The sequence below is a fragment of the Cyphellophora attinorum genome (assembly GCF_001299255.1).
Source record: "Cyphellophora attinorum strain CBS 131958 chromosome Unknown Contig25, whole genome shotgun sequence".
Classification (NCBI taxonomy): domain Eukaryota; kingdom Fungi; phylum Ascomycota; class Eurotiomycetes; order Chaetothyriales; family Cyphellophoraceae; genus Cyphellophora; species Cyphellophora attinorum.
Genome location: NW_017253253.1, coordinates 104,743 through 120,409, shown reverse-complemented (window position 1 = coordinate 120,409; position 15,667 = coordinate 104,743). Strand labels below are relative to the sequence as shown.

The window sequence follows — 15,667 nt, the reverse complement described above, 5'->3', positions numbered from 1 at the left end:
GGGAAATGCAACGCATGGAATTCCGGCCTCTCTCGAGACACTGTTCGTGGACCTAATTTTCCATTCCCATATGCATAGGTAAGAATAGTATGCCCTTAATTCCGCTGACCGCCGGTGTGATTGCCAGCACTTGGCAGACACGCGCAGGCCTGCAGAACCAAAGGATGCTTGCTGCTCTCTGAAAATTATCCACACCCTCCTTCCTCGATGATTGTGGTATCGTTGGTATGTGATTTTCTGATTGTTTGACGGTGTGCTAATTTGGCGGGCGCTCAGTGATGAGGACGCATCGGGAGACTGCTTGCCGTCGCGATGCTGTCTTCGTAGGATTGTTGTGCACCGCCGCCCTCCTGCTACAGACCGTGGCTTGTACTGGCGAGGGCCTCATCGATCGATGCGATCAAGCCCGACGAGCCACTGCGGCCACGCAGCGTCACCAAACCCTTCCAGGCCCAGCCTCTCTACTGCTCGCTCTGGAAGTAGTTCAACAACACACTGCGCTCCTGGCTCTCCTCACCCCAATCCTTGACAACCACACAGCTGCAGTTGACGACCTTGCGCGCATTGCCCTCACGGTCCAAGACACACAGACCAGCCCACTCGCCCAGCTGCTTCCCGTCGGGCACCTTAATGAGGGGAATCTTGTGCTCGGAGCACAGCGCAATGACAAGCTTCTTGTACGCTTCTTCTTCGCAGGCCTCATTGAGGACGCACATGTGCGCTTGGCGGCGGTCGAGGGCCTTGGAGGCTTCGCGGAGGCCGCGGGCCAGGCCGTCGTGGATGAGGGCGATCTTGAGGACACCTGTGTGTTGTTGTTAGTCATTACGATGCTGGAGGATTTCGATCACCACCGAGTCAAGTTTCGCATCAGTGATCGCTGTGAGGAGCGAGGACATATTCGTACCTTTGAGGGCATCAAGCACGCTCATCGAGCCACCAGAGGCAGCAGCATCACCGGCGATCTCAACTTCATCGGCGGCGGGAACGGGGGATGTTGGCTCTTCTCCGTCCGACTGTAGAAATCTTGTCAGCACTCTTCTCGCTACAGTAGACTGCAGCGAGCTCCAAGCTATCACAACACAGCCCCACGGGTCTCGACGGGGTGTTGTTGTAGCAATAAAGCCCTCCCAAGCTTGCGCTCGTGACCTTTGTGTAGCCTCGAGAAGATTTGCAACTCACCATTTTGATTGATTTTCTTCTACTCAACGATCGAATGTATCTCGAATCTGCTTGAATAGAAAGGGCAGGTCAAATGTCGGATGATCCTCAAAGAGTCTTAAAGTGCTACGGTGTTGTGAGTGTGAGTTCCCATGGGTAACTTGCAGACATCAGAAATGATCGAATGTGTTAGAGCATCTTTTCTGCGGATGGGACCGCAGCTTGGCAGTGGGCGCTTGGCACTGGATTCGGCTGAGTTGCCCCATTTGGCTTTACTCGGCCGACGTACTGATGACCTCTTCACCGCCTACTGATCAGATGGCATGGAACAACAAAACAGACGCTTCGGCGGGAGCTCAGTCGACTGGAGACCTAAGGCACATAAGAGCAAATACGGCTCGGCACGATGCAGACATACGAAGCAGAAAAGGATGGATCGTCAATGGAAGGCATTTCTCTTCCTCTTAAGTTGTGCTTTATATACAGAGTGGTCATACTGCGTGATCATAATATTCCGCCAGACTCCTGTCGTCCGACTGCCCAAACGAATTGGACATATCACACATGCTCCTTGTCGTTCATCTTGCTTTGCGTACGCTACACCTTTGATTCCTCGAGCCTGCTAATGCGGGCCACCGTTTGTATAAGGCACTGGTGTCTGGCGCTGCTGGTTGAAGCCGCTTCCTTTGAACGGATAATTCTGTGTGTTGACACCATTGGCTTGTGTTGGTGCTGTTATCGGGGGCGACGAAACCACAGGTTTGCCGACTGCGCCTATATGAATGGCGATGCTTTGCTTCCTCAAGACCAATCCGTTGAGATGGTCTTGTCGGATCGCTTGGTCTTCGAAATCAGAGTACTAATACTGTCAGTACAACTCGAGCTTACTTTTGTGGGAACCGGTCTCACCTTCACCCAGAAAACCTCTGCCATATTCATGAATTTGGGACAATTGACTCGCTCGGCTTCGACGGCTACGTGTAGTGGAGGTGGCCAGTTGGGGTTGTATATCGTCGGCTGGAAATCAAAGGACAGGATATTCCTTCCAACCTTCCACATTCTGGTCCTTTCGTCCTCATTCGCTGGCCGCTTCTCAATGAGCGTGTAATTGCGAAGATTGAGGTCTTTTGTCGCAAGGAGAGGAGCTGCTTGCCAATTAGGAATCCATATGTCATCCGGAGCAGCATATGATGCAGACGGTCCAAGCTGGTCCGTACGAACGGTGAACAGCGGCAGAAAACGCGAGAGCACTCATGAGACTTGGCCTTCGGATCGCTATTGTCGATGAGCTGTGCAGCGGTACACAAAGCAATCGGCATCGCTTCCCGACGACGTCGCTCAATCTCGAGATGTTGTAGACGAATCTGTTCTTCTTGTTGTCGTTGCAATTCCCGCCGCTTCCTCTCCTCTCGCTCCTCTTGCTCCTTTTTACGGGCGGCTGCCTCCTCCTCAGCACGTCGCTTGGCATCGGCCTCGTCAAGCTTGCGTTGGACTTCCGCCTCTTCAGCAGCACGTCGTTCTGCCTCGGCTTTATCGGCGGCTTTCTTTTCGGCAGCTTGTCGTTCAGCTTCTGCCTTCTCTGCTGCGGCCTTCTCCGCAAGTTCGCGCTCGACGGCTGCCTTTTCTTCTACTTGACGCTTAGCTTCGGCTGCCTCAGCATCAGCTGCAATTTCCTGAGCGACTTCTTGGCGAGTGTCTTCCTGCGATGGAGCATCCGCCTGTGTCACAGTTCCGTTCGCGGGAGGATCCGTGAAGGAGGTCGCCTGTTCCGCGACAGGCACATCTGGTTCTCCGGGTGCGTCTTGCTCTTCCACGACATGCGGTAATGCGTGTGGTACATCTGCACCTGCGGAATTCTTCGGTGATGCTGATCTCTTGACCGCTCCTTGGCTGGACTCGTCTGCCATCTCAACATCCGGAAACGGAGATGTGGTCTCTGTCAGTGTCGTTGAAGGCGCAGGTCGACTTTCCTCCGGACTGCTCTCGAGCACCGTCCGTCTTTTCTTGATCACGACCCGTTCTGACTCAGCTCCTTGAGCTTCAGGTGAAGCACTGCTACGATTTCGCTTCAGCCTAGAAGCGTTCTTCCCCCGTTTCGTCTCGATATCGGAGTCACTGCCATCGGAATGTCCTGTGCCAGCACCACTTTGACTTCTCCGATGCTCCTTTCCAGAGATCAGGCGTCGCTTACGCTGCGTGGTCTCAGCTTCCAAGCTTGTTGGCACAGGCATGTCACTTTGGCTACGTCGATGTTTGTGCCCGCGTTTGTCATGGACCGTTTGCTCCTGATCCGATGCGACTGCGACATTCAAATCCTCCTTCGACATCTTCTCCAGTGACGGGCTACCCTGTTTGCCGTCTTTTCGTGGTTGGCGAAGATTCTTGTCGGGCAAGCTTTTATGCGTTTGTGTCGGACTAGCCGAAAGGCGGAGCTTAGTGGACGACGGCGATGCTGATCGGCGCAGTCGCTTTTCGCGTGTGCGATCTGAGTCGCGGGTTTTCCTTGGCGACTTTGTCTTCGACTTTCCGGAAGCATATTTATCAAAAGCATCCTTAAGAATATCGTGTTCTTTCTGCCAATTCTCGCCCTTCCTTTCTGCTGATATCTCGAAGTATGTGCGACCTCTGTGAATTTTGGTCGGGTCGAAAGACTGCTGAGCCACAAGCAATTTGACGACGTCGATGTGGTTTTGACCGATAGCTGCAAGCATGGGAGTATTGTAACCAGTCTTGAAGCCCAGCTGTGGGTCTGGATCAGGATCTGCATCTCCAAGTGCTAGCATCAGCTGCAGGACTTCCTCGTGGCCAGCTTTTGCAGCGGCAATAACTGCTGCAGGCTCGGCCTTCTGAAGGATCCCCAACGTGGTGACCACACCCTGGACATTACCCTTTTGTGCAAGTCGTTGCAGATTTTCTTGGTCATGTCTCTGCCATAACAAGTCAGGCCGAGTGGACTCGGTGCGCCCTGTACGAGGCTTGCGATTAGCGAGTCCGGAAGCGGGAGGACTTCGTGTGCCTGTCGCTGGGGGCGAGCCTCGTGGGCTCGCAGCAGAAGCAGCTCGCGATGAACCTCCATTGCCACCATGGTCGCTGGATTTCCTACGTTTTGTCCAATCTCGTTCCTTAGCGTCAGCAATCAGTTTCCTGATCTGTTTGTAATGCTCGTCATCGGCTTTGACAAGGTCATACGGCTCGTCGCCCTTCGCGTTGGCTAGTCGGGGATTGGCTCCGTGTTGTAACAGCAATTCGACAACTTCGAAATGCTGATTTTCGACAGCATCAATCAAAGGACTGTCCTTGTCGATATTTAGGGTATCGACTTCGGCCCCGCTCTCCAGCAGGAAGCGGACGATGTCAGTGAAGCCTTCGAGAGCAGCGATTTGCAGTGGTGTATTGCCAGCATTGTCGGGAACATTGAGGTCCTCAGGTCGCGTTTCCATGCAAACTCGGGCTCTCTCGAGGTCTTCGTTGTTGCATGCTCGAGCTAGCAAGGTGCGGCCGTTCTTATCGCGGTGTTTACGTGTACCAGAAGGCTTCGCTGGCGATATATGGTCGGTACGCGAATCAAATCTCTCAAGAGCAATCTTTTTCGGAGCAGGACTCGAATCCTCGCCATCGTCGGAAGAGTCTTCTCTTCCGACGGACTTGTTACGACGGGTATTGATGTTCGGCGGTCTCCCTCGCTTCTTCCGGTCCACATCACCAGACGTGATCTGAGTCGATGCACCACGTTTGTGGTCCCTCCTCGACGAGGACGGCCTTGGAGAAAGCGAGCGGTCTTCAGAGGACTGTCGCGGATATGTCGCAGACCTGGTTTCCCGGTGCTCAGACGACGGATCGCTTTGTCCTACGGAACCTCTGGTGCGGTGCTTGGTCGGACCTGGAGGGATGATGTCGCTTGGTCTTCTCTTTGCCGCCCTGGCTTGCGCACTGCCGTCAATAACTCCAGAATCAGCTCTCGATACTTGTCGTCTCATTCGTGCGATATGCGCTGACCGAGGAGTGTCTGAAGCGTCTGAGTCGTCCTCTTGAGACTGTGCTCGAGCGCTGGGAGACGACAGAGGAGAACTACTGGCACCGCTTGACTGCGGAGCATTTCGGTCGGTGCTTGCATCGCGTTTGCGTTTCTTGACACTTCTGCTGGACTCTGGACTTGTGTTGTCGTCCTCATTGTTCTTACGCGCTCGGCCAGACGAAGTTGGACGCAGATCTGGTGCACTATCAACAATGTTTCTCTTCTTCTCCGGCGATAGAATCTGAGTCTCGGCCTCGCTATCGCCGTCTTCGCCTTCAGGGTTCCCTGGAACATCATTCGCAGCGACGGCGGTCTCTTCCGAAGTATCTTCTGTCTTTACGGTGGCCATCTGGGGCTTGCCAGCGGTATCTGTGGTGACATCGAGCGAGTTTGCGACGGTGGTGACATCTTCAGCAGCACCGGATGCAGCCACTTCTGTCATGACATTGAGATTCTCATCATTGACGACTGAATTACGACTATTCTCGGCCGTGTTTGCTGGACCGAGGGTGATAAACACGTGGTTGGGGCCCGATTGAACAGTCGCGGTGAGTTGCGATAGGCAGCTAAGAGGACAATGGATAGCCTAGAAATTACAGAACAATGACCGAGACACGTTTTGAGACAACGGTATTGATTTCGAATGTATTCTGACACCTTTCGGATAACGCGCACGGACGATTGATGGTAATGAAATGTGGGAAATGCGTTGTATGAAGAGAAGAGCAGAGTCGCTCAGTTGGGCCTGCTCCACGCTACTGCTACTTCCTGCCAAGCCTGCCCGTCGATCATGGTAACCTGTGGGAGGAGCGGCCAATCGCATCTGGCTTGGACAAAATCTCCCACCAAAACGACAGGGGTTGAGGTCGAGCGCATGGAAAAACGCCTTGAGAGCGACTGACGCCGATATCTTCAGCTTCGACTTGGTACACCCGGGCAACCACGATGTTCCAGCTTGGAGACCATGCAGTGACGTTTGGCCATGCGGGATTGCTCAGCTGGTTCATCGCGGTATCTGCGCAGCCTGACATCATCATAACAGTCGTACGGTGTTTCTACCTCCTCTCTGCAGCTTGCATCCTGCTGGTGAGATGTGTTCCGCCGCTCCGAGATCGTTTCCTCGAATATGGAGCACGGCGCGTAGAGAGTGACAAGGGTCGACATAAGAGTGTCAGTGAGGCCTCGACCCTTTTCACACGGTCGCTGGACTATGTTGCGAGCTGGCGAGTTTCTCACTCTTATTTCCTACTGTTCTACTCACATCGACGTCGCTTTCGGCATACTGGATATACAACACCTACAGCAGCGAGCCCTTGCTCAAGCCGCGCTCGATTGCGCCAACATATGCACTCGTCTTATTCGCACTGCATTCTCTGCGTCGTCTGTATGAATGCATGTTCATAGTCGTCCCGAACCCGGGCTCAACTATGTGGGTTGGCCACTTCGCCATTGGATTGGCATTTTACTTGTTCATCCATGTCGCAACTATTGCGGAATACGCAAGCGATGAAGGAACGCCATCCACCAGACTGACACCCAAGTTTGTTGTCTCCACTCTGGTGTTCGCCATTGCATCAGTCTGGCAGCATAAGTATCACGAGTATCTCTCCAGCCTTGTCAAGTACACCCTTCCGAACCGTTTTGGCGCCACACACATCGTCGCGCCGCATTACACAGCAGAGTGTCTGCTCTATGCATCCCTCGCTGTCCTTACGGCGAAGGACGGCCAGCTGTTCAATCGGACGCTCCTATGTGTGCTTGCCTTCGTCGTTGTCAATCTCGGCGTTACAGCCGATGGTACCAAGAAGTGGCAGCTGAGCAAGTTCGCGGGAAGGAAGGCTGAAGTTCGAATGCGTTGGCGGATGCTTCCAGGGCTATTCTAGTTGGATCTCGTGGTCCTCACGGCGATCAATTGATCCGAAGAGTGAAGAAACGATACTCAACGGAAGATGTTCATTACATGCTTGCTTCTGTGCAATATTCAGAACCCAGGATGTCATTTTCTTACTGACCATCATCATTCAATGCGTTCATCACATTCATCACATTCAAGAGCAATCATGCGCCAAGTCCATGCAGATGTCGAAAATGCGCTCGTGGTGCGAATGCATCACTTTTCAGTGGTCTCCCCCTCCTGCTTAGTTGCTCTGGAGTCTTCTGGCGTCACAGCCTCTGCGTCGCTGTCATCACTTCCTTCTTCGGAGTCGACAGTCGAACCCTCCTCTGTCGCCGTCTGCTTCTTCTTATCCTTGCCTCTGGCTTTCGACGTTTTCTTCTCCGAATCATCATCCTTCAGCATTTCCTTCATGCTCTTTTTCCAATCCTCATCCGCAATGCGCTTCTTCTCTGCCCGCAGCAGCCGCTCGGCCTCGCGCTGCTCTTCTCTCTCCTTCTGCTGCTCACGGGTCTTTTCGATCCAGGCATCCAAGCCCTCCATCGCGGCATTGGGGTCTTTCTTGTGTATTAGGAGGTAGTCCTGCAAGTCGGCGGGGCTAAATTCAAGCTCGGGTAGATTGTCCGCGAAGGCGTCTGCGAGGGCCTCGACATCGGTCGGCGGCTTCTCTTCTTTCTTATCAGAACTTGCGTCGCCTGTGCTGGATGATGCCGAGTCTGCAGCGGCAGAGGCAGCCGACGTGGCAGCAGGTAGGTCGATGTACATTCGCCGGAAGATTTCCCTGGCTTGCGCGTGGCTAGCGTTGTTGAACTTGACTCTTACCGACACACGACCGGCGCGAATCAAGGCGTCATCCAGATCTTGGGGCTTGTTGGTAGTCATGACCAGAATATGGCCTTCTGGCGCAGCCACACCATCTATAGCATTGAGAAGACCACTGAGACTGACTTTGGAGGTCAAACCAGCGCCATCATCCTCGTCGTCATCGACGGCGGCCTCCTCTTTCTTAGCTGTGGCATCGCGCTTTGTCTGACTAGCGCTACGACGGCCACGTCTGCCTCCACGGGACGGTCCAGGTGCAGACGGCGCCGTCGTACCAACGGACTTGGTCTTCCGGGAAAAGGTCACGTCAATGTCCTCCAGTAAGAGCAGTGCACGACCTGGCAGCTGGTTCAGTAAACTGATCAGGTCGGAGTCGGTCAAGTTCTGGTCGAGAAGCGTGAGGACATAGACGTCGAGATTGAATTTGTTCGCAATGGCCAAGGCGAATGAAGTCTTTCCCACACCAGGTGGACCGAAGAAAAGATAACCCCGACGATATGGGATACCATGTTGCCCGTAGAACAGGCTTGTGGCATCGTCCATGTACTCCTCGATGTCATCAAGAACCATAGTCTTCTGCTCTTTCTGGAGGATGACGGTGTCCATCGCTCTTCTTGGCTTGGCAGTAATTCTTGACCATGCGAGTCTTCCTCCGTATCCACCGTTGAAGGGTCTGCGAATTATAGTAGACGCTCTCTCTTTGTCCTTGTTGGTCTCGAAGATGGACTGCAGCAAGCGCTTGATTGGCTCGGTTGAGCGACCCAGGCAAGAGATGCTGAGCACCTCCATGTTCTTGTACCCACGTCCGGTGAAAGTTGAGCCCTCGCCCTTCTTACGTACTGCCCAGAACAATCGTCGTCCATGGAAGAATAGCTGAGTGCCTTCAGTCTGCTCATACTTCAGCTTAGGTGGCTCATTGTGTGCGCTAGCACGTTTGTTAGATTCCTCCGGCGGATCTCGCATCATCATACGGACACGTTCTCGGGGCGCATTGGACATGGCATTGAGAGACTGATCAGCCGGAGAGTCCTCGTCTCGCCAAGATGTGTGATCAGGTAGTCGAAGAGATCCTCCTCGGAGCTGACGTTGATGGAGGAAACCAAGAACTTTTGCAGTTGAGTCCAGATTGTTTGCAGCTTTGTGAGTGGACCGAAGTACCACATGGCCAGAACGACGGAAAGGAGCCGGAAGGCGGCAGGGTTCTGACCGATCAGAGGAGATAGTGAGGGCATGAAGTTGGTGATGATATACTCGGGCAGATTGCCAACAGCGGCTATCTGGCCACTTGTCGTACGCCGGTTGTGCGACGCCATGGTTGCAGGAGACCTGTGGTCTGACTCGAGTGTGGCCTTAGAATATGTGAGAGACCTTGGCTATTGATCATGCAAATGCAGCGACCACCAGCTGATATGAAACGAGATGCAATATTGGAAAAGTTGTCCAGGTGCGGGGGATTCAAGGCAACGAGATATTGGGCAAAAACTCGATCGCTAAAGATGCGAGGCGGGCACTGAACCGCTTAGCTCGATATGCAATGAGAACCGTGAATGATAGAGTAGCTGAGGCCTGCTGAGTTGAAGTAAGAAGCAAATGAAGTCCAACCAAATAGCAAACAATTCTTAGGGTTGATATAGATATGAACTGGAAGCCAACATCTCGAGGCAATGCGAACCACCGCCACCTTGAGCAGGGATGCCTTCGCACTAAGAAGCTTATCGACGCCTCATGTGTTGCCTGCCTGGCGGTGTACTAACCTCTTTGGAAGACGCGCTGTATTCGCACCTCTGCTGATCTGAACGTGAGTCGAACCTAGCTGCGTGAAAGCAAGCAGGCAATGCTGCTCCGAGCCAATTGCTGAACGAATAACAGGAGCCTTGGCCACACGCTTATAATTCAATGCTTACAAGCGCCCCGGGGCCTTCTGAAAGCAAACCAGGGTGCGTGCATGCCTACCCTGGACCGACGCACGACAACAGCACCACCCGGTAGTGACTGTACTTTGTAGAGTTGTTGGGTCCCATCTGTAGTTGTAGGTACGGTAGTGTGGATTAGAGCATTGGTAAGGAGTGCCATAGTCTTTCAGTACCTAGATATGCAAGCTGGGCTGGTCTCGAATGGAAGGAGCAGCAAAGAAAGTTGAAGGCGACAGAAGGCCACTCGCCGGAAATTGAATGGAGCCATACTACAGCCCTAACCCTAAGTGCATCGTCGAAATGCGCTCGTTCAACTGCAGTGGACGATTAGTAGTGATTTCGTGTGCTGGCCTTTATATTTCTTTCCAGCACAATATCATCCAGCTGCCTGTCGCTAACGGTGCTCACGGTGCTGTTTGGACACGAGTCATGCGTCAATAAAAAGTCCCTTCATCTCCTACCTTGTTGTATCCTTTCCCCAGGACGTGTTGTCTCGGGGCCTTGAGAATGGTGTGCTGCATCTCCTACTAGCACGACAGACAACTGCCATTCCGGCAACCTGCTTGTCAAGGCGCGCCTCGAAGAATATCAACTAGTCATGCCTCAGGCTACCCGCCGCAGGCTCGCGCCACGCCGGCGCCGGACTGATGACGACTTCGAGGATGAAACTTCCACGGTCGGCGATATTGATGATGATTCTTCGACCGATGCGTCTGGCCTCAGCAACGATGTGGATGGCGATGGGAGCGACGAGGAAGAGAATAATGAAGGCGATGCGGTCCCACACACAGCAAATGCTGTCAAGCCAACCATTAATCCGTCAGCGACGAGCCCTATACCAGAAGGCACGCGATCTGCGCCTCTCTTTCCCACGTCGAACGACACCGCAGCTATGATGACGACTCTGACGATTTCCGAAGAGCAAAAGAATCAGCCAGAGCTTCAATACGAAGACTCGTCGACTGGCAATGGCCACGATCAAGTTGCGTCGTCTTCCCAGACAAGCGTGCCGCCATCTGGCCCGGCAAAGCAAAACCCTGCTCAGAGGGCCCGCATGGAACATCAAGAGTATCTGAAGCAGCGCGACTCCAATCCTGCCTTCGTCCCCAATCGTGGTGGCTTCTTTCTTCACGACGATCGGGCATCCGGCACCGCACCTTGGTCCCGACCATTTGGCAGAGGCCGGGGCAGAGGCAACCACGGACTTGCTAGCAACGGGTAAGATGGTCTGGTCGTAATCCCTGGCTGTTTGGCTGACACAATACAGACGAAATGGCCACTTTGCAGAAGCTTTAGATCAGCAGTGGGCGCATGATCTGCACGACCATCATGAGACGAAGCCCGTCGTACAAACCAGCGCTGATGGTCAGAATCTCCATCGAATCACCCAGGCAGGCGGAGTCTCACAATCTGCTGGGCCGAAGCGAGAGTTCTCCTTCACTGCCGTCCTCGGCGCCGTGAAAGTCAATATCGTTCTACCTGGCATCGAAGAGCAAAGGACGCCAACAGAGCTTACGAAGAAAAAGCATATTCTGCTGCCTACGCATCGTCCACCTTTGCGACGCGACAAGCCTGTACGCATCTCCATTCCTGACGTCGAGCCAAGCTATCGCTTTCCAAGCACGGATCGCTCGTTCATCTTCATTCCTCGAGCCATGCGCCCGAACCAGCAATTCTCTATGCGTGGCAGAGGAAGGGGAAGTTTCCATGGCAGTCGTCGCCCGAGCATTATGGGAGGCAGCGTATACACACCTAGTGTGGCCATGAGTCGCAAATCGTCGTTCGGTGGCGTTCGTGATGGTCGATCCCCTGCAGGGTCGGTGTACGGCAGACCAAATTTCCCTGCCATGGAGCCTCCCCGTCCTGTTGTCAGACTGCCTGGCGGCGGGTCTACTTTCACGCCTCAGCCACCGATGCCCTACGGCTACCCAAATGAGGGTCCTCTCCAACCAGCTTTCATGAATGGTTCTGTCTCGCATGGTGTCCGCTCGACTGCGATGCCAATGCATCAGCCAAGACCGCAGAAGACTCTTTCAATCAGCAACATCGAAACACCTGCGTCGGAAAGAGTCAAAGCGCCTCAGCAACAGAGTCAGCAGCCGTTTCATCAGCAGGTGCCAACATATGTGGGCCAACCTCCTTCCGAGGCGTCGGTGAGATCAGCGGCACTCCATTGTCTCATATACCTGAAGGCGCTGTATATGCGCAACCATTCCAACCATATCCTATAATGGCAGCTCCGGTGTACTATCCACCACAATACGGTAATGGTGCTATATACTACCCTTCCATGCCGGATCCAATGCAAAATTTTGGTCAGAATTGGACAGACCCGTCACAACAACGATTTCCTGCACCTCAATTCTCGGGTCCTTCCGCTGGTCCTCCAGGCAACGAGCAGAACGGCCCAGTCTTCTACGCAGACCCGTCTATGCCAGGTATGATGCCAATGCCAACGGGTGGCTACGGCTTCTACCCCATGGTCAACAATTTCTATCAGACTCAAGCCTAGTCAACCTTTGAAAATTACTGTATATTTTGCCTCAGCATCAGTGGCGTTTCTAAAAAGGACGGAGATCATGAGGACGCTTGTGTTGCATTCGAGCGATTGCCTTCGAGCGTGTCTACCTATTTCCGCCTAAGGTATACTACAATGGCGCAGGGCGTTTTCTGGGACAAGGAGTGGCCTTTAACGACCGCAGGAGGACGAGGGCCTACGAGGAGTGTGAGGGGTCAAGAGGAAGCAGCCTGAGCTGGACGGTTTTGTGGTACCGCGGTCAGCCGCTGCGCGCGATGGCCGAATACTCCAAATCGGGACATTGATAGCATCATTAATCAAATGCATATTCCTACACTTGCTGTCGAACGCTGCCTTTGTCGACGAGGCCTCCGAATGAACAGACATGCCTTCACAGGGTAAATGTGGCGCAGTGAATATTGGTGAAACCGGTGTGGAAGCATTCGTCAAGTAGACTAAATCAATTGAAGTGGCCTGGTCACGCGTGACGTTGGGCGGGGTTCTGCCTAGCCCTCCATCACTCTGACTACCTACGATGACCTGACCTGACTCTCCGACCACCTCTCATCAAGCATCTCACCTTTCCTCGTTACTTTCCTCATTGCAAGTCCTACCAATCTCTCGTTACTTCGTAGCGACTCTGGCAGTCACTGTGCTGTAGTCGACGAGCCCGGATCCTGGATCGCCGCCTGCGCTGACCGCCTGGCTACTATGGCTTCAGCAGCTCCTCCGTCTACGACTGTCCCGACTTCTGGCGTCAATGGCGACACTCTTGTCGTCGTCAAAGTCTTCTACGCCAACCAGAACCGCCGTTTCAAGCTCGCTCTGCGTGATCTTGGTGCTCAAGTTCTCCCTCAGAAGGTTTGTGCAACACGGAATGCGTCAGCCTGATGATAAGACCGTTCAGGCATATAGAACCACGTTCACTAATATTTCTCTCAGCTCCGACTTCTCCTCGCCGTACCTGAAGGCTCCGTCCTGATCCTGGAGCGATACAGCGACTCCGCCGGTACCTACGTCGTCCTCGATAGCAACAACCCTTCTATCTACAAGCAGCTCTACCGAGCCGCGAAGGCCAAGCTGAAGCTCCGACTCAAGGCTACTGTACTGCCCGCAAAGCCGCAACAATCGACAGTTGCTGACCTCTTGGACGACAAGGACGCTGAAGCCGAGAAGATGAAGCCCTCTGATATCAAGGCCGAGCCGAGATCGACCTACCTCGAGACCGTCCTGTCGCAGCCGGTCGCCACCAGCAAGCCCGCCCTCACATTCAAGAGCTTCCAAGATGCAGGTCGCCCACTTCAAGCCTCAGGCGCTGTTCGCATGCCAGGTGCATTCAACTCAGACTCCTATGTTGACCCGCCGCCCCGTCCATCTCCTCAATCAAAGAACCTGAGTCAGCCAACAATTCCCTGCTTCCGAGACTTTAGCGGCACCTTCAGTATCGACTGCAACCATTGTGGCAAGGCTGTTCCCAATGAGCATTATCACTGCAGCATTTGCGAGAACGGAGACTTCGATCTCTGCCAGGCTTGTGTCGATAAGGGAATCAACTGCGAAGGTGAAGATCACTGGCTTATCAAGCGCTTCATCCGCAATGGCATTATCATCCCAAGCGTCACCGAGACCTGCGCACCACGTCAGAACAAGGCTGATAAGAAGATCGAGATTCCCGCTGCGACTGATTTCGAAGAGCGCACCTGCAATAGCTGCATCGACCGTAAGTCCTTTCCCTCGTCCAGCGTCCTTTGACTGACTCTTCCTCAGAACTCCCAGCTTCGGCATTCGTGACATGCAAGGATTGCTCTGACTTCGACTTGTGCCAATCTTGCTTCATGAAGGATGAGCATGGGCATTCTCTGGTTCACAAGTTCGAGCCCGTCAGCCCAATTCTTCACCACAATGTCAGCTCTCAGATCAAATGGCTCTGCCAGCCGGCTCGAGGTCTCGTTCATCAGGCTACCTGTGATGCTTGCGAGAAGGTGAGTCTTCTACATCACGCAAGCTAGGCCCCATACTGACCGCACCTCAGCAAATCGTTGGTGTACGCCACAAGTGCCTTTCCTGCCCCGACTACGATCTGTGCAGCCGCTGCCACGAGAGTGCACCTGAGAAGCATGCCGGTCATCGCTTTGCCCCACTGTATGAAGCTCTCGAATATGTACCTCAGGTCAAGGAGCACCACCGTGGCATCTTCTGCGATGGACCACTTTGCACGAAGCAAAACAACCAGAGCTACATCCGGGGCGACCGCTACAAGTGCAGCATCTGCAAGGACACCGACTTCTGCGCAAATTGCGAGGCTCTCCCGAACAACCCCCACAACAAGACACATCCGCTGCTCAAGATCAAGTGCCCCCTGCGCAATGTCATTGTGCACACGATCGAAGAGAATAACAAGGGTCAAGAGATCAACCACCTAGGCGATCAGCGTCTTGCTAAGCATGCTTCCACTGAGACTGTTCGCTCCACATCCACAAATGCTGCAACCCAAGTCCAGACTGTTGCTGAGGTCCGTCCCGCCGACAGCACGGCTTCTTCCACGGATAACATGAATGCCTTGGAAGCCATGCTCAAGAAGTTGTCTGTGGGCAAAACAGCGGCCGATCTTCAAGCTTGGTACGAATCAGACTCCACGCCAGATGGTAGCAACTTCCTTCCCAACCGTCTCGTGTCTCAATCGTGGACGCTTCGCAACCCTGGTCCAGACACATGGCCTGCAGGATGTGCTGTCTACTTCATTGGTGGCGACGACATGCGCAATGTGGACAACAAGCGTCCTGCAAGCGTTGACGATTTGGTACTCGCGAGTTGCTCCAACGTCCTCGAGGAGGGACTGGAGCCTGGTAAGACTGCAGTCTTCACTGTCATGCTCAAATCTCCCAGTCGCGCAGGCCGCGCCATCTCCTACTTCCGTGTCAAGACTCCCGAAGGCCGACCATTCGGTCACAAGCTGTGGGTGGACATCAACGTCAAGGAGCCGTCCATCGACTCGCCCATCGCCACCCCAGTCATCGAGTCTAAGAAGGCCACAGTCGAGGAGGAGAATGAGACGGCTGGTGAGAAGTCCGAGGAGCAAGAGGGCTCGACCATGATCTTCCCCAAGCTCGACAAGGAGTCGCCTGTCTCCAGTGTACATGATGTGTCCGGAACGGTCGTGGAAGAGGCTGCACCGAGCCATGATGAGCACAGCATCCTTGACGATGTCGAGAGTCTCGAGCTCGAGTCTGAGAGCGACGATGGTTTCCTCACCGATGAAGAGTACGACGTGCTCGACGCAAGTGATGAGGACTTCCTGGATGCTCAGGCTGCCGTCCCCAAATAGACCAGCACAGGCTTACGAACTG

The 15,667-nt window shown here is 53.8% G+C and overlaps 5 protein-coding genes across 5 annotated transcripts; 3 read left to right on the top strand and 2 right to left on the bottom strand.

Moving 5' to 3' along the window:
• Positions 1 to 461: 461 nt before the first annotated feature.
• On the bottom strand, positions 462 to 5,615 carry AB675_1469 (40S ribosomal protein S12; the record flags this gene model as incomplete). The annotated part of the gene is made up of 5 exons (XM_018141363.1): positions 462 to 802; positions 905 to 1,013; positions 1,811 to 2,017; positions 2,068 to 2,303; positions 2,357 to 5,615. 5 exons carry the CDS (start codon positions 5,613 to 5,615, stop codon positions 462 to 464), a joined length of 4,152 nt encoding a protein of 1,383 aa, XP_017997142.1.
• A 985-nt stretch (positions 5,616 to 6,600) lies between these two features.
• AB675_1468 (uncharacterized protein) lies at positions 6,601 to 7,056 on the top strand (the record flags this gene model as incomplete). The annotated part of the gene is made up of 1 exon (XM_018141362.1): positions 6,601 to 7,056. One exon carries the CDS (start codon positions 6,601 to 6,603, stop codon positions 7,054 to 7,056), a length of 456 nt encoding a protein of 151 aa, XP_017997283.1.
• Positions 7,057 to 7,283: 227 nt separating this feature from the next.
• Positions 7,284 to 9,202, bottom strand: AB675_1467 (putative mitochondrial chaperone BCS1-B; the record flags this gene model as incomplete). Its single annotated transcript, XM_018141361.1, has 2 exons — positions 7,284 to 8,814; positions 8,865 to 9,202. The coding sequence occupies 2 exons, from the start codon at positions 9,200 to 9,202 to the stop codon at positions 7,284 to 7,286; spliced, it is 1,869 nt and encodes a 622-aa protein (XP_017997287.1).
• Positions 9,203 to 10,400: 1,198 nt separating this feature from the next.
• Positions 10,401 to 12,314, top strand: AB675_1466 (uncharacterized protein; the record flags this gene model as incomplete). Its single annotated transcript, XM_018141360.1, has 3 exons — positions 10,401 to 11,020; positions 11,070 to 11,767; positions 11,815 to 12,314. The coding sequence occupies 3 exons, from the start codon at positions 10,401 to 10,403 to the stop codon at positions 12,312 to 12,314; spliced, it is 1,818 nt and encodes a 605-aa protein (XP_017997265.1).
• Positions 12,315 to 13,031: 717 nt separating this feature from the next.
• On the top strand, positions 13,032 to 15,645 carry AB675_1465 (uncharacterized protein; the record flags this gene model as incomplete). The annotated part of the gene is made up of 4 exons (XM_018141359.1): positions 13,032 to 13,181; positions 13,263 to 14,040; positions 14,088 to 14,302; positions 14,353 to 15,645. The coding sequence occupies 4 exons, from the start codon at positions 13,032 to 13,034 to the stop codon at positions 15,643 to 15,645; spliced, it is 2,436 nt and encodes an 811-aa protein (XP_017997251.1).
• Positions 15,646 to 15,667: the final 22 nt, after the last annotated feature.